The following is a 21,536-nucleotide window of genomic DNA, read 5'->3' as shown; positions in this document are numbered from 1 at the left end:
TACCGCTGAGAGCCAGACGGCTCAAATCAATGTGTAAAATGGCAAACAGTCGCAAACCCAAACATTAAATATGTTTGGAATAAATTAATTATTGACAATTTGACATTTCATTCCCCCTCGAAATTTTTTGTGCAAGCCATTGCGGCGTATTCCACGAGAGATAAAATTGCCGTTGCAGGCACCAGAGAAATCAAAGTTACGGGAAAGTCAAATTCGACCTTATCGTTGACAGTGAGAAGGCGAGCAGAATGCTGCAGAATTCGAATGTTTTTTGACTGCCAACTTCTTGGCAACTTTGTCGAGTTTCCGGGCTGTCTTTGACGGTGCAACTGGGTGAAGCTGTGGATGTTTGCAGAAGGTCTTGCCATGGTTTCACAAGCATTTCCTTCCGTACATGACGTTATAAACTGAGGTAAACTCGTTCGAAGAACAGTAATAAGCTCAATGAATCTCTATCACTCAGTTTCGCGGTAAGCATGCCTCCTTGGGGTTTGCAGGTATTGTTATTAATCGCGGGTGTTTTGCCTATTTATGGACAAACAAATTTCGCACTCTATGGAGAGGCAATTGTTTCATCGAACGACTCTTGTGGTTTGCAAGGAAACGATGAATTCTGCTTGGCTGTTGACCGCCTTCAACGTTGTCACGAGATCGATTACTGTGACGCTCGATGTCCGTTTGGAGAGAATATGCCATTTAGCGTGGATCTTGTTGCTACGGGGAACTTTCATGGCGAGGTAATATTCTTAAACGTGTTGTGCTAAGTGTTAAATATAGTATCAAGTTACATTCAGGAGAGTGTGATCCATTTATGAAAGATTAGTTCGACTCTGATCCTCTTTGTAACATATATTTGATTGGGTTCTTTGTTTTAAACATAAACAATGCCGGACAGTGACGAAGCTTTTTCTTCATATTTGCAAGGCGACTGAGTTGTATTTCGAAAGAGGATTATTACGAAACAACCGTTGATATGTATAGATCGGTGGTTATGGTGCTAAACATTTAAACATTTAAAGTAAATTAGTTTTATTATCTTTTGGCAATCGCAACTTGCGTGATTCAAAGTTGACATCTGACTACAAAAGCTCAGATCTTGACTGCAAAAGTTCAGAATCTTGGGTTAAGCTCCCAGGTGGGCTCCCAGGTGATGTCTCCCGATGCGAGTGGTCTGGGTTTATGGCCAGATCATTCAGACAGTACCCTCACAACCCATCTTGATCTGTAGCTAGGGATATATAGGGTTAAATAGGAACTAGCAAAATATCAATGAAAGGGTTCGACTCATGAGTATATATCAATAATTATTATAGATTTTTCAGTTAGTGTTATCCCTGGGGGAGGGGGTGCTTCTAGAAAAGTTGGGGGGAGTGTGCAGCCCACTTCCCAAAACCCTTACCCTATTTATGACCAAAATCTGCAGTTTTGCTACCCTATTTATGACCTGACCAAAAATTCTATAGCCTATTTATGAACGTTGCGGCTGACACAGTTGCCCTAAACATAAGTTATGAAGGGCTCTTGTTGACGGTCTTATTGATAATGATGAAAAAGTAGCTTCTTCTAAGAAACATACCCAATTCAAGACTAGAGTGCTAAAACCATACCCAATTTATGACCAAAATGGCCAAAATCGATACCCTATGAAAGACCAAAATGGCTGAAAAACCCTACCCTTTGAGGCTGCACATACCTATATAGACCATATAAGGGAGTACCCACCCTCCGGGCATTATCAATTTATTGATAATTATCAAATTTATCAAATATACTGACTTATTGTACAATTTATTGGGTAATTGAAAAGGTCCCGAAACTGACTGTCGGTAAGCTGTCAGCTGACAGGTTACCGAAGAGCTCCCGACCAACTACCAACAGTTTTCTAAAACAAAACGTTTGCTGTGGAACAGACAGGAATAGAGTAATATACCCGATCAATAAAATGGTTTCAAAAATGTAATACATCTCATCACTAACTTACCGACATGTTACCGACATGTTACCGACAGATCACTGACTGTCGGCCATTATATTTGTTGGCCGACTGTTGGTCTGTGTTTCAGCCAAAACCTGTTGGCTGTCTGTTGGACAACAGTTGGCTGATAGTCAGCCCATAGACGGCTGACAAAAGGCCAACATTTGGCCGACAGTTTTTGGCTGACAGTTGGCCGACAGTTGGCTAACAGGTGTTTTGAGAGCTGTCCTTCACAGTTACCATTTATTGATCAGAAATGAAATCAACCTGGGAATAAAATTGCATATAAGAACATAATTATTATGTGGTCTCATAAATTTCATCTCAAGCCACAAACACTGCGTTAACGAACACAGTTTTTAAAAGCATAAACTAATAGAGAAAAACTAAGCTTAAATTGATTCTATAACGATCAATAAATCCAAGAAAATCAATAACACGAAACTTCACCAGGATGTGATTATTGCTTTCTATGGATTGATAATATTATCGACAACACATATTATTTGAATTTATCAATTGATGTCAATTTAATGAAAGGTTTTCCCATATCATTTTTATTGATTGTGGTCTTAATAGCAACAAGACCAATGTCATCTGACTGTGTTTTCTTTCCAGGCGGAATTAATAAATCAATCAAGTGAAGTTTGTACTGAACAAGGAGAAAGAACAGTCCAGTTAAATGGCACAAATGGTTTTATTTCAAGGTCACCTGAAGCGTTCAATGAATCTCAAGGATTTACACTTACCATTCATTTGAGCCAAGAACCAGGAGATAGAGGGTGAGTTGCTTGTTGTTGTTCTGCTATATATGAACTCTCATTACCCCTTTCCACTCAGAAATATGCAGAGGCACAGTGGCCTCATGGTTAGTGTGCTTGCTTCTGGACCAAGTGGTCTGCGTTCAGGCTCTGGTCAGGGACACTGTGTTATGTTCTTGGGCAAGACATTTTTCACTGACTTACAGTGCCTCTCTTCATGATCACCCAGGTGTATTTAAATGGGTACCAGCGAACTTAACGCTGGAGGTAACCCTGTGTTGGACTAGCATCCCTTCCATGGGGGGAAAGTAAACTAACTTAAGTCTATTTTTGTTGATGTCTTAAGGTGGCTGACAATAGTCTCCAGCACTTTCAAGTATTTATACTTTGATGGATCAATACTATCATGCACTCTTTATCAAGTCATGCTGCAATATAGGTATCAGTTCACACATGAATATGTACAAGCATAAAGGAACTATGCCACAGGTGGTGCAAATGTGGCCTGAATTAATCAAGTTGCTCATTTGCAGTCTGTCTCAATCACAGCATTATTATCCAGTATCCTTATTCCTGTTTTGTTTTTTCCTGTTTTGTTTTTTGTTAACTCTTAAATAGGATCTTTTTACCAAAGAACTTTTATTTTTGCATTTCTGTTGACTTATTCTGAAATTAACTTTGTACATCTCAATAAATTACTCAGTGTGCTCATTTCAATTTCAACTGATTATCTTTTAGTATTGTTGCAAGGAAAGAAGACAATGCAAGTTTAGTCTTTGCAGTTTCTGCTGACAGCAGTAATCAACAAATGTCTCTAGAATATCTCAATGCGAGTGGATCAAGGAGCACACTGCATGTCAACTACAGTTTAGCTGATGGACAGTGTCACCATGTAACAGTTGTACTCTTCAGTTCTACAATACAACTGTACGTTGATGCAATTCTTGTAATTGAAGAGGTTACTTACCAAAACCTCTGGAACCAAAGTGGAAGTATCTTCTTAGGAGGGATGCCAAATGCTTCACAAGATCAGTTCTTTGAAGGTAATATTATTATAAAATGAATGGTAAAGATTATAATTTACAATCTCTTACTCAGTTCTCATTTTGTAAAATGCTACAAACAATACCACTCACTTGAATATTAACACCCCTTACAAGTACAGCACATGTAATGAATAAGTGTTACCACATTTTAGGCGCTGCTCAATAGCTGTCATTTTGATGGTTGCGTACTTGGATTTTGTCCAGCACTTAAAGTTACAATGCATGTCTTATATCACATACTGAGCAATAGGTATACCAGATCATCGGCTCTATCAGGTGGATGTGGGTTTTATCTGCCATTATTCCAGTCCCTTATAGTATGACAGTGTATAGCGTGACAGATTGTAGCGTGACAGACCGTAGTGTGACAGACTGCTGTGTGACAAGCAATCTGTTACAAGTGTCGGTGAAGATCAGGGTTGTGTCCCAGTTACAACTCAAGATCGTTGGTACCAGGAAACATTCCAAGCAGTTTACAATCTGGTTCCCAGAGCTCGTGCGTTTTCGGTCAGCGTTGACTGAAAGTGCGATGGTAGATACGTTATGCATGGGACCGAAAGTATCGCAACTTCAAAAACACTTCAACCCTCTTGAATTTAGACTTTGAAGGACTGAGGGTCATTATGTTCTCATAGATCGCGGCTGAGTCGTCTGGTAGTTTGTCGGCATTAAACAAAACTAAGATTACAATTGTCGTAACGTGATCTTTCATTTGCTTGTTTCTTACAGGAGAGCTTGGTTCTGCTCATCTTTATGCCGGACCTCTCCTTCCATCAGAGATCAGAGCAGACGCCACTGGACAAAACCTTCACAATCCACGTCTGGCACCACGCTGCAGGTGTCAAGTGGAGTATCCATTAGTTTCGTCGGATATTGATGGTCTTCACTGTGTCAATCCAAAAAACAACAAAACAGTGAGGCGTGTGAATGTGAAAGCGCATTATGAAGGCATGGCCAACGATGGTAACCTTGATACCTGGTGGCAATCTAAACGAGCGCAAGTCCCGCTCAATTTTACAGTGAGTCTGGGCGGCGTAAAACAAGTGTTAGTCGTTAAAATATCGTTTAAATGGTGGCCGCCGGGAGGTTTGATTCTTTTAAAATCTGCAGATTACGGCGCGACATGGTTGCCTTGGCAATATTTTGCTCAAGATTGCAGAGCGACCTTTGGCATGGAGAATCGTGGAAAGCTGGACTTTCCTAACAGCGTTAATTGTATTGAAGGATTTTCATATCCTCTCCACGGCGAGACCGTGCCGTTTTATTTACTTCAAACTACAAGGCCAGCAGCAAATAGTTTTGAATCGAATTCAACTCTTCAGGAGTTTTCTTTTGCCACTCACGTTAGGTTGTCAATGGTTTCGTATCTGGGGAATTCACCACAGAAGACAGATTATTTTGCAATTTCAGAGATTGAAGTCTATGGAAGAAACTGCAGTTGTCCGTTTCTAAGAAATGTTTCATCTTGTCAGTGTGATGGAGATATTGTTAGGCCGCCAAAATGCAATGAAACGTTGAAATTCGACAGTGAACGCTACACGAGAAGTATCTTCGATGACACGCCGATTGGGGTTCCAATACTGCAAGGTAAGCATGTAATGATGATAACTTGGGAATACTTGAGAAACCTTGCCTGCTCTCCAGGAACCTTTTATTGATCATTAGCATAACCTTTTAAATAAGTACCAGGTAATAGGCCAAAACGAACTATCAGATAGAACCCGAGAAAAAGCGCCATCTGATTGGCTACGCAGGAGCTGTCTAATTGAAAGATGACACCGAGAACTGGCCAGCCTTGCCAAATAACATCAACTTTACCCTTTCGTGTAGTTTCTGAAAAACAATAGTTGTTGTTGTCGGATGGTAAGTGATAGTTGTCGGACAGACAGTCAGTCGATTGTGCTAAAACAGTTGGACGGCTCGCTCTCGGTTTATGTCGAATTTTTAGTTGGCAAAGAGCTTCAACCGATGGGAGGCACGATGGCCTCATGGTTAGTGCACTGGATTCCGTATCGAGCGGTCCGGGTTCGAGCCCTTGCCGGGGACACTGTGTTGTGTTCTTAGGCAAGACACTTTACTCTCACAGTGTCTCTCTCCACCCAGGTGTATGAATGGGTACCAGCGGATTAACCCTGCAATGGACTAGCATCCCATCCAGGGGGGAGTACAAATAGTCCTAGTAACTTCATGCTTCAGAAAGCGGGATGCGCTCTGGCCTGATGGGCCACTTGGCTCGCATTCAGACTTAAACTTACTTTTAACCGATAGGAACCTCGAGTTCTCCGTGATTAAATAGTAGGTGCTTGCCCAGCCACTCGGATTCAAAGTTTGCAAATTACAAGCGTGCTTATAAGTTTTTGAGATCAATTTTTAGTCCTAGTTTACTTATTTGAAGTGGTGTATTTATATTTTTCCAGTTCACGTCAGAAGTCTATGTGTCAGGTCTGCCCTCATTTCTTACTCCATAATTGAGAGAAATGACTCGGGTTCATTCCAAATTGAGAACACAACAGGAGTCTTTAAACTTCGTTCGTATGTGCCACTGAACAGTACATTCCAATTCCTGGTAGAAGTCCGACTACAGAATGACGAACATTCGGTAAATGGCTCTACAGCACTGGTATTAATCCAAGTTATTGCTCGCGACACTTTGAACTCGCGAACTATTGTGGATTTTGAAACAGAGAAATTAGGTTTCCTTCAAGATGAAAGGATATCGAACCTCGCGCAGCAGTTTGGGTTCTTCGTGAATGGTTATCCAGGCAGCGAGGGAAGTTTACGTGCTTTTGTAGGGGACGTGAGTGCTGATATGAACTATACAACATCACGTGAACAAGCCGTGCATGTGAGAGCGATGCTGATTAACAGTGATGTATATTGGGACAGGCCAGCGGTGCGTGTTATCGCGCAGGTGCAGGACGCTTCTTACAATGTGCGTACATTGATGGACGATAGCGAGATTGTTGTTAAAGTCGAACCCAGTGCCAAGCTGTCAATGATTGATGGGAGCCTTTTACAAGTAAGTAAATCACATGTGTTAGCAGAATAGTTTTCATTATTATATGGCTAGCTCCGGTGAGGGCTGTGGTTGGCTACCCGAAGGCGTAAGATGGCGCTATCTTGCCCACTCGGGAATACCCTCTCTGTCCCGCAAGAATTTTTTTTTTCAATATAATAAATCCTTTATTGACCGAGCTTGATCAAACAATACGGCTGGATACTGACTCCGTCTCGGTCCATAAACACGCAAAAAAAGAACGTGGCCAATATCCAGCCATCTTGATCTCACGCTTGGTCAATAACCCATATATACTACCCAAACTGGAGCAGTAAAACAATAACAGAGTGCTTTCGTCGAGTTACTTTTGTTTGGTTGATTGATTGTTTGATTGACATTTTTACTGTAGACAATTGCCAAGCCAGGTGCATCCAATGGTATTGCCGAAATTCAAGTACCTTTGCCTCCTCAGTGGTTCTCAGACCCCTCTCTTGTTGATCCTGAAGTTGTAACCATCACCTACCGCCTCCGCAACTCTGCTTTGCCTCCTACGTTACTAGGCAACGCTACAATTCACCCGCAAGACAACCCACAGTTGTTTACAAATGACGTGTACGGTGTGCTTCCTTTAGAAAGTGTATTCGTGGGAGGAATATTCAGCTTTTCGATTTATTGCGACTCCTCGTACGCAGTAGCCTCGTTTGGGATAAGGCTAGCGGTTGGTCCGTCGCTTGTCATTGTGGGATCACAGGTTGATGGACAGCAATGGGTTCATGTCGCTGTCAATCGGAGCTCTTCTGAATGGGTTGTGAGTGCAGCGTTAACTGATCCTGAAGCTGCGCCTCAAGGATTTGTCAAAAAAGCCGAGCTGGTGAGTTTTCAAGTCAAAGTGAAGGAGATGGCTGCAGCTGATACAAACGCTACTGTCACAGCCGAGGTAAGAAAAGAGGATAATATTAGACGTGAGTAAAAGAGCCAGCGACGAGATCAGATCTTCAAGTCAACAGCAATTGATTTTGTTCTTCCACGCATCTTAATGTAGCTTTCCTTGCCGCATTAGCTGCCGACCTTGGCTACGTACACGCGTCAATAAAACGAGAAAATCGACGGAAGGCCTCGCAACTGAGAAGAACTGGAAAATGCGCGTGGTTCAACATATTCTGTTAGGAAAAAAAACGTCTATACTTTTTCTCAATCCATTTCTTCAATAGGTTCACGTTGGCGCGCACATAAAAGCCTAGGCCAAAGAGACAGTAGAATTTGACCCTGTTTCCTTACAATATCAGAACATGACGGGAAGATCCTTCAGTGGGATGAAGTTGTCTTCGATCTTGTGCCAACAAATTTGTCAGAGCCAAACAGGGAAATTGATGAGGAGAATTGATTAATATCTTAAGCTTAAATTTGTTTTTTGTCTTTTTTCTGACATAGGTAGCTTACCTAAGCAACATCAACAACGAGGAAATTGAAATCGACAGTCAGTCACTTCCTGTTATGGCGGCCATGATTGATGGTTTCAGTCAAGTTCGGCACACCTTGGGGACGATTCGAATCGCCTCCAACGATATCGCACAACTGATACCATACGCTGAACCTTCCGAACTAGTCAACACAGCTGTTTTAAATGGACAGATCGTGATGGCAAACGTGAAGCTCCTGGCTGTTCAAAGATCAGGCGACATCACAACACTCTCTGAAGCAAACTGCACGAGTCTTTCGAAAGCTCTCCAAGTTACTAAGAACTGTTCGAGCATATTTCTAAACGGTAGCGAGCCCGAGGGATCGCCCGATGCGCGGGTACAAGTCGAGTACGATCATGTAATGGCAATTGTTTCAATTCGCGTGTGGTTTCCATCTCTGCCTCTAAACTTGAGTCTGAATTACCCAGAGCTCGCTCAAGTGTCTGGTTGGTTTGAATTTGACGCTTCTAGTGGTAAATGTGCCCAGCGTTATCAGTGGAGCGAAGTTTATTCTGAAGCTCTGTTCACTTACGATGGAATCCACTTTGAAAACATATCGGCTACAAGTCTCGTCCGTGGAATTCTTTCAAGTTTGAATGAGTCTGTAGCAGTCCTGGATGGCTTTGATAACGTTCATGGAATGTCTCCGGGTCGAGCAACTATTGCAGCTGTCAGTCCATTGAATTCCATTCTAGGTAGCGTTGAAGTCATGGTGACCTCCTCAAGACGTGTCGCTGCCCAGGTGATTGACATCGTCATGGTAACTAATCTGAGTGTTAGCATTCCTACTTCACCCTACCCCAGACTGTCAACACAGATTGCCGTGGCTTCTGTTCATCAAGATTTGCGTCGTGATCACACACGTGGCTCCCTCGTGGCTTGCGTTTCTTTCAGCGATGGTAGAAGGCAAAAATTGAACTCTGAACTAGGCCTTCAGCTCAAGTCGCTTGATGATCACGTGCTGCGAATCATTGGGCAATCGGAGGCGATCTCCGTCGGTTCTGGAGCTGGGATGCTTCAAACTGATTGGGCCTTGCCTGCAAGCCTTTGCTACCCGAGTGGTTTTAGCCTCGGAATAGGTTATGAAATGACGAATGTGCGTTTGTCACCTCCCATAAGGCTTGAAATAACTGGTGTCAGTCAGCAAATCGCTGTGCCAGGAGATTCTGCCACTGTCGCAGGGTTACCAACATCAAGCCCTATCGTCGTGACTTTAGTGTTCGAGAATGACCACCACGTGGACATGACCTCAGACTCCAGAACAGTTTACGACTTGAGTAAATCTGACGGCTTCTTTATTGTACATCGCGACCACAACAATGTTCCAATGATAAAACCAAGCTCTCTTGGCAAAGGAGGCAGAAAAGATCTTGTGGTGCGTTTCACTCACTTTGCAATCTCGCGTACTGTTTCAATCAACATCGTAACGTACGTAGGTTTAGCGTTAAATGCGAGACCCTACCCACCCTACCCTGGTTCTCCGTTGATCAATTCGTTGAGTCCTGTAGCTGACACAAGCTCATTTGAAATGGCCTCACTGAGCCTCGCCATGGTTTTGAGCGATCAATCAAACTATGACATAACGCGGCATGAACTGACGTCATTTTCATCCAGATCTACAGATGTCATAGTTGGACAAAACGCGGCGAACCGCGTGACAGTAAAACCTGGCGTGAAATCGACCTCGGCTATTCTTGATGGACTTTTTAGTAGTGTTGGCTCTATTGATTTGCTGGTGAATGTGTACAGCTCTCCTGTGAATGTTGCTAACATAACTGACTTCGTCTTGGTACCAGAAAACAACAGAACTTTGTCTGGTGTGCAAAATTCTGCAGTAGCGCAAGTGCAGTTATCTTTGACATTCAACAATGGAAGACAAGTAATGAAATTTTATGAGGAAAGTTCAGCGTTATTTCCAGGATTAATCACCTTGACCAGTAAAAATAGCCAGGTGTTCAGTGTGGATTCATCCACAGGTCAAATCACACTTCGTCGAAACTACCACCAAACACTGTCTCTCACTGCCACTGCTGCAGTTTCTATGGTAACGTCTGAGGTGACAGTCTCTTGCAACCTGCTACCGGCAATCGGTGATGTCGATCTTGGAGAAGAAACAGGCCTACCCTTACCGCCAAGAAGTGTTGGGTCCCTGATCCACATTCAAGCGCGTTTGAACGCAGGGGAAGACCAAGGCGTCAAAATGATTGATTTAACTCTAAGCTATGACCAAGCAAAACTAGTTTTAGTTTCTGTAACAAAAGGAAGTGCTTGGACAACCTGTGTACCTGATCTTAACACCATAGGGCAGATGTCACTCGATTGTTCGAGCGACTCGTCGTTGAATGGTCTTGTTGAGGTCGCGGTAATTTCCTTCAATGCCACCAGCCCAGGTGTAGCTGCAATCCTCGGTTCCCTAACCACGGATACTCTGGGAACTTCTTCTCTTGTAGCCGGTGACGTAGATCAGGAGATTGTGGGAAGCAGTAAAAGAAGGCGACGCGGCCTTGATGATCGTGATAGAAGAGACTTGATTGAAGGTCATAGACAACGCATGCGAAGGTCTGTGTTTTGCGCCACTCCTCCTTGTCAGTGTGATGAGCCACTTCTTACAGGTGATGTGAACAGGGATTGTCTCTTTGACCTCGGCGATGTTATCTTTGTACTTAGGTTCTACGCGTTTTCAGTCTTCAATTTCTCGAACGATGCTGGTAGTCTCCTTGTCCAATCACTAACGTCCAATCAGTCACGTGACCTTGACGTAGACAGAAACACCATTGTGAACCCAGCCGATGCGTTTTACGTGGTGAGAGCGCTGCTGGGTTTCGTTCGCTTTGTTTCTGTTGCAAGCGTGACTCCAGTACAGCTCATCACTTCTGATTGTCAGCTGTCATTCAGCGTCACGTTAATGTCAAAGACTGGCCCCGCCTCGGATACTGACACTTTTGTTTTCTTCGACATCACTTACGGGGGAAGCCCAATTGATTTTGCAGGGTCCACAGGATCTCCCAGAGCTATTGGTATCTATGGCAACGTAATCCGAGGAATAAGTCGCGGTAACGGGAGCTTTGGTGTCCAGGCTCCCTTTGAGCTCGTTCAGGACGGTCTTGGTCTTAGTGTGTTTCATGTTACGCTTGACTCAAACAACAAGACAAGTTTTCAACGTTTGTCTGCTTTACTTGGCAGTCCTCGTCCGCCGTACTTGTTTCCTTTCAGATTATCTGCAGACCTAAACATTTCTGGTCAAATTGTAAGCTTTAACGCGAATCACAACTACAATCCCTTCGCCATGTTTAACAATACACTGAGTTCTGCGGATTGCATCAATAATTTCACGCCAGAGTTTCAAAAGCTCTACTATCGCGCCAATGTTTCGGAAAATGCAACGATAAATTCGTCAATCATCACTGTCAATGCCACGGATCTGGATCAAGGAGACAGCGGAAGAATCAGTTACAGTCTTGTAAGCGATGACGCGCTGCCTTTTGCTGTAAATTCAACCTCAGGTGTCATTCGCATTGTTAGATCTTTGGACAGAGAGGAGAAAGCCTGGTACAATCTGACAATCAAAGCCACCGATGGAGGAGCCCCGGGGCGGGAAAAGTTTTCTCATGCGTACGTGTTTGTAATGATCTATGACGTGAACGACAATGCTCCAGTTGTCACTAAAATTGTACCGGGTCATGTGATCAAAATCCCCGAGAATGCTTTGGTGGGTAGCCCGCTGGCCACAGTGATTGCCACCGACGCAGATATCGGGGAAAATGCGCGACTTAGTTTCGGTATTGTCGGAAACTCTTCGTGGAACAGGACGTTTGTAATGAATGCAACAACTGGTGAAGTGGTGTTGAACAGTTCTTTGCATGGAAAAGTTGGAGATATTTTCAAGGTTACGGTGTTAATTTCAGATCATGGTATTCCTGTGTTAACTGTGAATACAACAGTGGAATTTTGGGTAACCTACGCCTCCGATGTTGAAATATTTTTCAATTCTCAGTTTTATGAAGCGAACGTGACAGAAAACAGCGCAGAAAACACGAGTGTTGTTCAAGTGACGGCGTATGTTCCTGGGCTTCCTTCAGCTGAGATTTTTTATTCCATAAGCGACAACGAAGCATTTAAAATCGATTCAGACAATGGTATTGTACTGGTGAATTCTACAATCGACCGTGAAGCCAACGAAGTTTTCATACTGACAGTAACTTCACAGTACGGACAGAATATTAGCACCAATGCTACTGTTAATATCACTGTCTTGGATGAAAACGACAATGCACCAATCCCTTATCCTGTAACTCTGCGGGTCATCCCGTACAATCTACCCGCAGGCAGGGACGTTTTGCGAGTCAATGCATCAGATAAAGACAGTGGCAGGAATGCCGCCCTTAAGTTTTATTTTCTCCAAGACGTCTTCAATCTCTTCGCAATCAACAGAGAAAGTGGAATGATCTTCCTTAATTCGTCATTGCTTGACTTGAACGACAGTTTCGTACAGCTTTTAATTGAAGTGTCCGATTCAGGGATGCCTTCGCTGTCAGCCAACCTTACTGTCAATATTTCAGTCCTATTTCCACCCCATTTTGATCGCAGCAGCATCAACATTTCTATACCCGAAGATGTTTCAGTTGACAAGACTGTGTACACGTTTAGACCGAGGAATATCTCTGGACAAGATCTCCACACATACTTCACCATCTCTGATGGCAACTTTGGCGAGAAATTTTCTATTCGAAATCTTACCGGAGAGGTTTTGATTCACGCAAGTTTGGATAGAGAGGAAGTCAGTTTTTATTCACTATCCCTTCACGCATGGAACCTCGCTGTTGAACTTTTCGCAGAAATTCCACCTACAGAACTCTCGCTAAACATCACTGTTCTTGACGTCAATGACAACGCGCCATATTTAGAAGCGGTCAAGCCAATCACAATCAAGAACACTGCTCACGTGGGGTACACGTTGGTGCGTGTGAACGCCACCGATGCCGATGAAGGTCTTAATGCGCAACTGCAGTACAAAATAACTTCCGGTAACGAGCTAAATAAATTCGTTATTGATAACCTCGGTTTCGTCCAGTTAAACAAATCGCTTTTATTTGACAGCGTTGCTGGGTTTTTCCTTACCATAAACGTGACTGATCTTGGGTCTCCAATGCTCTACAATTCAACTGAAGTCAACGTGACAGTTCAAGATGACCGGAGCCCGCCTCGTTTTAATCAAACATTTTACAATGCCTCCTTTCCGGAAGACAGTCTCCCTGGAAGCGAAGTTGTTATCGTTTTCGCCACCGACCCTAACGGAGACAGAATCTTTTACAACATATCCTCGACATTTGCAAACGTTGCTTCTATCTTCAAGGTCAATTCTTCCACAGGGATCGTAACCACTTTAACTAAGCTTGACCGAGAAATTCGCGACACATATCAGTTTGAAATAAATGCTTGTAAGTATTCACCGTTGACTGGTCAGAAATATTTCGACAATGCTAGTGTATATGTGCGCATTTTAGATGTTAATGATGAGCGGCCTCGCTTTGAACAAAGTGTCTTCACAGTGGAGTTGGACGAAGATAACTCTCCCGGGGTATTTTTGATGTCAGTCCATGCAAATGACAGTGACCAGGGACTCAATTCTCTTTTGTCGTACGCGATCATTTCAGGAAACCAGAGTGTATTTAGCATAAATAGTTCAAGCGGTGAAATAACTGTCTTGATATCTCTTGACTTCGAGACAGTGCACCAGTTGAATTTAACAGTGCAAGCTAAGGATCATGGGATACCACCACTCGAAGCCAACGCGTCGGTTATAGTCAACATCCGGGATATAAATGATAACACACCGATTATTGACAGTAACTTAACTTACAGCCTGATTTTACTGGAAAGCGTGCCAGAAGGAACATTTGTAGTGCAAATCAATGCCAGTGATGCCGATAGCGGAATTAATTCAAATCTTTCGTTTTCAGTCGCTAGTGGAAATGCTTTCACCATAAATCCAGCTAATGGCGTTATTACAACCGCGTCTGAGCTCGATTATGAAAAGGAGAAGTTTTACACCTTGAATGTGAGCGTACAAGACCAAGGGTCCCCTCCCTTGTCAAGTAGCATTCTGGTAAAGATTGAGCTGATTGACGTGAATGACATGACGCCAGTCATTTATCCTTTATCTCCTGTGTACGTGAGAGAAAATGTGCCTGTTGATACAGTCATTACAAGAGTAAATGCCACAGACGGTGATTCGGAGATCAATGCGGTGCTCAACTTCACTTTAGTATCTGGTAAGTGCCATCTAACACTTCACATCCAAACCTCGTCTTGGAGATTCCAACATGACGTATGCTTATGACGTCATACTGGCATAACAATTTTAACTGCCCTCGTGACAGCTCATGAAGCTTTCTGATTGGCTGACAAGAAATAGAAGCTCTTCGTCCCACTGTGTCTGACCCGAAGAGTTTTTGTGTCATATTATCCAATTATAAGCTCCATAACTTGTCACGTGAGCATGGCGCTGTAAGAATACCTCATATAGCTTCCCAACTGACAACGCGGGGCGTGGTTAATTTTGTGATCGTAACTGATACCCAATAACGAAAGGTTTTGAAAAACATTTCAGAATAAAGAGTAGCGAGATAAAAACATGGCGTTTCGGCGACGACATGTCACCATTATCAAATGCAAATTATTATGTGTTGGGTAACGTTATATAAAGAATATAGAGTGGGAAAGTACATTAGAATAAATGAGGCGGGGATAAACAAAAGAATGAGAAACATTTAAATACATATTCACCAGCGCATCGAGGAGCATAAATATTCCGTCATCGGTAAACACCTAAAGGACAAAAACAACCAAACATCTAACAATCTTCACGAGCAGTTTGTCACCTTAAAGAAATGCCGCGGAAAGTTCGAGTGCCTTATTTATGAGATGCTTTTTATAAGGAAAAAGAGTCCGGCTCTGAACACTCAAAATGACTCCATTCCAGCGAAACTTTTTATTTAAATTTTTCTCATTCTTTTGTTTATCCCCGCCTCATTTATTATAATGTACTTTCCCACTCTATATTCTTTATATAACGTTACCCAACACATAATAATTTGCATTTGATTATGGTGACATGTCGTCGCCGAAACGTTATGTTTTAATTTTATCTCGCTACTCTTTATTCTGAGATGTTTAACTGATATCCCTTACTTTTCATACTGTTTAGATAAAATGATAAAATAAGGTGGGGAAATAAGACATAACAGAGAGTGAAGTATCAGAAGTCCTTATCATTTGTGCTCTCCTCAGGTAACAATACTGCCTGGTCACTGCAGCTTTCAGATAAGGGCAAGCGACTTGGGAAAGTCGCGTGAAACAGCACCTAAACATAAGCAAATCTGGGCATGTTTGGATAGTCGGTCACTAAATAAATCCGCCCCAAATCACTACACACTTTAACACACTTTATTTCAGTTGCATTTAGAAATTAATACAAGTGTAAAACTGATCCACTATTAGCATCAGGCAAATCTATGCCGATCAGTTATTATCAGATTACTTATATTAGGTTAATTAAATAATGTGTAAAAAACAACTCGAGAGACTAAGAAAAAGAAAATAGAAAATATTAACATTACTTTTAAATTAGCCCTACGCTAGATATAACTTAAGAATGTACGACGTGAAAAGAAATTTCAATTATCATTTCAACTTATCCTTGTTGCTCATCTTTCATAGGTAACCAGGCCGGGGACTTTATCATCAACGGGACAAGCGGTATTATAACAACAGTGCATGCGCTAGATCACGAAAACGTGTCTTCGTACGTATTGAACGTGTCAGTCATCGATAATGGAGATCCACCGCTGACCTCAAACGCTGTTCTCGTCATTTACGTCATTGATGTGAACGACCATCGCCCTATTTTCAGTCAAGAGTCATACCAAGCCAGTGTTTACGAAAACTTCACGGTCAATTCGACAATTCTGCGTGTACACGCGCGAGACTTGGACAGTAGTAGCGCGGGAGGCATCGTGTACAGTTTAAACGATGGAAACGACAATGATACGTTTTTATTGAATTCCTCGTCGGGAGAAGTCAAACTTGCGCGCTCGTTGGATTTTGAGGAAACAAAACATTATTTGTTAGTTGTGAAGGCAACAGACACGTTTCTTCCAAATGACACACTAGATGTCATTGGTGCTGCAAATGATTCTAATGCTTCAATCTCGTTCTTTAGCTTTGCCAATGTCTCTTTGTCAGTATTGGACGTGAATGATAATCCACCACGGTTTGACAGAGATTTTTACTCTGTTTCGATCGTGGAGAATCTTCCAACAGGTTCTCTTGTTGCTCGAGTCCACGCAACAGATCAGGATTCAGGAGAGAACGCCATGATTGTCTACGAACTTCTGCCATCAGGTCTAGCCACAGAGCTGTTTGTTGTTAATGGCTCGTCAGGCGAAATAAGAACGAAATTCTCTCTTAGAGACGCAAATTATTTGACCATCGTCTTGTCAATAATTGCATTGGATAGGGGCACACCACCTTTAAATAACACCTCCATATTACAAGTGCGTATACATTACAATGTTACGTTCAAATTTAACGACACGAGTCCTTTTACATTTGTCGTTCGTGGAGCATTTCCACTTGAACAGCCAGTCATGTTGAGCAGTGTCCATGCTCAAGCTCACCTGGGCCTGTTTTCACAGATGTCGGGTGAATTTCAAGTTAATACAGGAAATATTCAACGCTCAGAGAGGTTCGAGGTCTTGAAAGAACGCGCGTTATACATCAAAGCAGCCCTTGTCAGTGATTGGCCAGATTATCAGGTTACACGGGTCGCAGTACAGATATTTGACGAGAATTTTAATGTCAAGACAGCACCCACAAAAGTATATTTCAAACTTATAAACCTTGATACAGACATGCAGGTCAATATCACTTGTGTTCCGTCGACCAATACTGGAATATGTGTCGGAAGTTTACTCGTACCACAGGAATGGCTGAACTCTACTGTGTCTCCTCGCACAGCTTCAGTACAGTATGGTCTGCTACCCTCAAAAATGGTTGAGCTTAAACAAGTTGCCCTTAGCGAAAGACAAATCCCTCAAGTTAAGGGAAACTTTCTGATCTTCGCGCCGCTGTATTTGTTGAATGTTGGTGATGAGTTTTTACTCGAGGTATATGCTCAGTATCCTAGACTTGTGAAGTATTTCACTTTGATCTTCACGGTCTCGATGGGTTTGAAGATAAACTACGTGCAAGCTTCTTCGTCCTGGAGTGTTCAAACAACTTTCAATGGCGCAAACGAGTTTGTTGTTTTTGGAGTTCGTAAAGGTGATCGCTCTGAAGATGTTTCGGGTTCTGTCGAACAGTATTTTACTATCAAAGCGGAAATCGCTGAAAATGCTATAATGGTGAGCCCAGAAACAATGGAGTGCATTGTTAGCCAGGTTAGCGACCAAGAGAGCAATCAACTTGTTGACGCACCAGTAAAAGCTGTTTTCGAAGACCGACTTGGAAGGAATGAGAAAGGACATTTCGTGGTCATTCAAGATGACGTCACAGCACTTTTTGTCGTGCCTGATTTCTCAATCATTATTAACACTGCTGTGCTGAATGGAATACGGATTGATGTTCCTCTTGTTGTGTATGGCGTAACTGCGTCAGGAAGCGTCTTGAACGTGACGAGCGTGACATGTAGGAGTCTTAATGTTGATGTTTTGAAAGTTTCAAATGACTGCTCTAGCGTGTTTGTAAATGGCAGTGAAACTAGCGGATCAACAGAGGCAATAATTGAGTTTTCGCACGAATTTTTTACGACGAATTCTTCCTTTACTGTATGGACACCGACAATTCCAATTTCCTTGAGCGTCACTCCTGCAAAGTTGAAGAGAATACGTGACTGGTATGATCCCAGTGATTCCTGTAAGTCACGCTATCAGCATGCACGGGTGACAGTAAAGGCGGAGTTTTCGAACGGCGGACAATCGTACGTTGGAGTTGATGTTACACAGCACGTTAAAGATAACTTAAAAAGTTCTAACATCAGTGTAGCTGAAATTATTGGTTTAAATGTTCATGGTAAAAGCGTTGGTAACGCTTCCATCGTACTTTACAACTCTCAACTGGTTCAGTCTCTTGGAGACTTGGTGGTGGAAGTTAGCAATGAAGAAACAAGGGTATATGTTCTCGATACATTGATTGCAACACGGCTATTCGTTACTCTTCCAAAGTCACTAAACAACTCTTTGAAGCATACAGCGAGAGTTAACATCGATCAGAAGTTTTCTATTCCAGAAGACGAAGGTTCGGTGGTTATATCTGTGCAGTACAGCGATGGAGTGATAAACACTTTTGACAACCTGCACGGCTTCTACATCAACTCTACAAACAACACTGTGGTTACTGTACAAGGGGGACTTGTTACAGCGGCCAACAATGGAAACGGAAATCTACATGTCGTTATGCACTCGGGTCACTGCACACCGCAACCAGCCGTCATGTCACGCGTAAACGTTGACGTCAATTTCCAGGAACCCATTGCAGTTCTCCTAACTTTAAGCTCAAGAGAAATAACGCCTCGCGGAGACCCTGCTGAGGCGATTGGGGTCCCCATGTCTACTGAATTAACCATCACTCTTGTTTATAACATAAGTGGTCGTGAACACCGCATTGATGTTACAAATGACAATCGAACAATGTTTAACTTGGAAATCGGTGGTAACTTGACAAACGTCGTTGCTACAGAACGCGCGATCATCATTTCCGCTTCCGGTGCTGGCTTCGGTCAATTTGAAATGTCAATCAAGTTTGCGCATGTTCAGACAAGTAGTCGAGTCTCGATTGATGTCATTGGCACTCAAGAACTGAAATTCTATGCAAGTCCACATCCAGCTTTTAACTCGTCGTTGAACGTAAGCCTTACTCAATTGAATCCGATTGGAAACTCAGGAGAGCATCAGCAGGGGAGACTGAACCTGATTCTTGCGCTTACAAACGGAACATCAATTGATGTTTCAAGAGACTCAAGAACACGGTTCGAGATCGCTGCGAGTCAGCCGGCTGAGCTTGCGCAGAATAGCGTCATCAAAGCTTCGAACGCTGGGTATCACGTGGTGTCAGTTCAGTGGAGAAAAGAAAAAGGACAGCTGTCAATCAGTGCCAGTTTTATGGGCGTATTTAGTCACGTGTTAACCCTTGAGGTTGAATCTACTCCTGTATCCGTAACAGCTGTAGAGATAGCCATGCCACCGAACTTTACGTTGACCGGTTTGCGAGATCGTTCCACTTTGCAACTGGTCATCAATCTGGAATTTAGCGATTCTTCGAAAATTCTTGGACTTTTCAGCTCAGAAAACTTAACTATGTTTGATTTAGTCCTTTTCAGTACCCAGGACACAACTGAAATATCGCTGAACGAAACTAGTGGCTTAGTGACCCTGCAAGATAATTCTCCGCAAGATGTGCGCGTATCTGTTTATGCAGCACAGTCTCCGTCGTTAAGAGACTCCTTTACGTTTGCCTGCAATGTAGACCCGGATATTGGTGACGTGGATATCGGTGACGTCACTGGTGTTCCACTCAAGTCCGTGCAAGTCGGAGAAAGCTTTGTAGCCCCTGTGCGCATCAACTCTGGAGGTCTGGTGTTGGGAAGCTTCGATGTTGAAATCATTTATGACAGTGATTTGCTGGAAGTAGTCGGTATAAATGAAGGTGCTGACATGGCCGGTTTTTTTGTCTCTGACACATCAAGCCAAACTGGTCAAACTAGAAAAGTGAGAATCGCAGGAGCACTCAGCATTGAAAGCCAGGATTATCCGGTTCGCCACGTCGCAGATGTCAAATATCGCGTCATCTCGAGCGGTGTTGCACGTGTTAGTGGAACTGTTCTGATGATCGCAGCTGATGACCTTGTTGGTAGCGTTATTGGAATCCCTGTTCCAAAAAATATTATGGCGGGAGATGTCGAGGTTGCTATCGACAACGACTTGGGTCGCCCGCGTAGATCACTTTTATCGGCGCCATTACTTCAGCTGCAACCTGCAGTCAACACTCGTACGAGGCGTTCTGTCGTTGCTTGTGCCACTCCCCCCTGCTCCAACTGTACAAATGGGAAGCGAGAGCCTGGGGATACTGACGGGAACTGTATTTTCGATATAAGAGATGTTAAATTCGCGTTGGCTTACATGACGGAGCAGCAGTTTAACTTCAGCCGGGCCAAGGGTCAAAGGATACAGAATATGATCACACAACAGCAGTTACAGGCTTTGGACGTCAACGGCGACGGATCAGTGACCTTAAATGACGTTAATGTTCTATTACGGGCTAATCTCCAAATTGTCTCGTTGTTTCCTAGTGTTACGGTTATACCTGTTCAAGATCCAAAGTCAAATTGTCTTCTCACCATTTCTGTATCAGCTTCGCAGCTTAGTGTTGAACCATCCGACGCCAACGACACAATAGTTTTCTTCGATGTTTCGCACTCTGAGTCAAATTTTTCCAACAGTTTGCGTAACAGCGTCTTTATAACTGGGATTTTAGATACCACAGAAAAAGGAATTCCCGGGGGAATCATCCGTGCAGAATATAACATTGTGGAGAGACGTTTTGTGGCGTCACTGAACACCTCGTTGCTGTATTCGAGCATTGGTCTGTCGTTCGTTCAGGTTCGTTTTGCAACTGACGGATCGCTTGACTTCACAAGAAGTATGATGATCAATGGGTTATTTTCACGGCCGCCGCTTTACCAAGACGTTCTTAACGCTACCTTGGACCTAGGGAGAGGAAGACGTTACAGCATAACGAGACCAAACGGCTATAACCCTTACACTTTCTTCAGCAATGCTTTAGCGTCCTCCAACTGTAGTGACGATCCTCTACTTCAAAACGATATTGTCGTGGGTGCGCTTGGCGCCAGGAAACTTTTGGTGTCTTGGAGGCTTGCGAATGTAAGGCGCGGATTAAACTTCTCATTTATTTTGAGGCTGCGGCTTTGTGACCCAGCGCAGATCAACGAAGCTTGTGAAATCCGCGCGTTGCAAGTGAGTGGAACTAACCATACCGTGACGGGCCTACAACCTTACACCAACTACTCGGTGAAGGTAGAAACCCCAGGTTTACCTCTGAGAGAGACAAGCTGGGAAGCTGTGCGCACGTTGGAGTCAGGTGAGTGAAGTGCAATTTATCAACACAGTGGAGTCGATTTAACTGTGAAAGTCTAAGTTTTATTTAGGAAATATAAAACATGTACCGTGTTTCTATCGAGTTTTAGTATAAATCTGTTAGCGTTCTACCACGAATGCCGTT

The 21,536-nt window shown here is 43.1% G+C and overlaps 1 protein-coding gene across 2 annotated transcripts in view; it reads left to right on the top strand.

Annotated features, from left to right (window-relative positions):
- Positions 1 to 37: 37 nt before the first annotated feature.
- The window catches only part of LOC145480907 (uncharacterized), a 33,583-nt gene continuing 12,084 nt past the window's right edge, over positions 38 to 21,536 (top strand). The window contains exons 1-8 of one of the 2 annotated variants that reach the window (XM_081459246.1): positions 38 to 737; positions 2,594 to 2,757; positions 3,475 to 3,779; positions 4,512 to 5,369; positions 6,200 to 6,801; positions 7,190 to 7,717; positions 8,212 to 14,512; positions 15,960 to 21,395. In XM_081459246.1, coding sequence (XP_081315372.1) covers positions 477 to 737; positions 2,594 to 2,757; positions 3,475 to 3,779; positions 4,512 to 5,369; positions 6,200 to 6,801; positions 7,190 to 7,717; positions 8,212 to 14,512; positions 15,960 to 21,395 — 14,455 coding nt within the window. In that variant the 5' untranslated portion in view covers positions 38 to 476. The remainder of the gene's footprint in view (positions 738 to 2,593; positions 2,758 to 3,474; positions 3,780 to 4,511; positions 5,370 to 6,199; positions 6,802 to 7,189; positions 7,718 to 8,211; positions 14,513 to 15,959; positions 21,396 to 21,536) is intronic. The other variant, XM_081459247.1, reaches the window with a different exon arrangement.

Source organism: Orbicella franksi, chromosome 3 (assembly GCF_964199315.1).
Source record: "Orbicella franksi chromosome 3, jaOrbFran1.1, whole genome shotgun sequence".
Classification (NCBI taxonomy): Eukaryota; Metazoa; Cnidaria; class Anthozoa; order Scleractinia; family Merulinidae; genus Orbicella; species Orbicella franksi.
The sequence above is the reverse complement of the archived record's forward strand: the minus strand, read 5'-3'. Positions and strand labels throughout refer to the sequence as shown.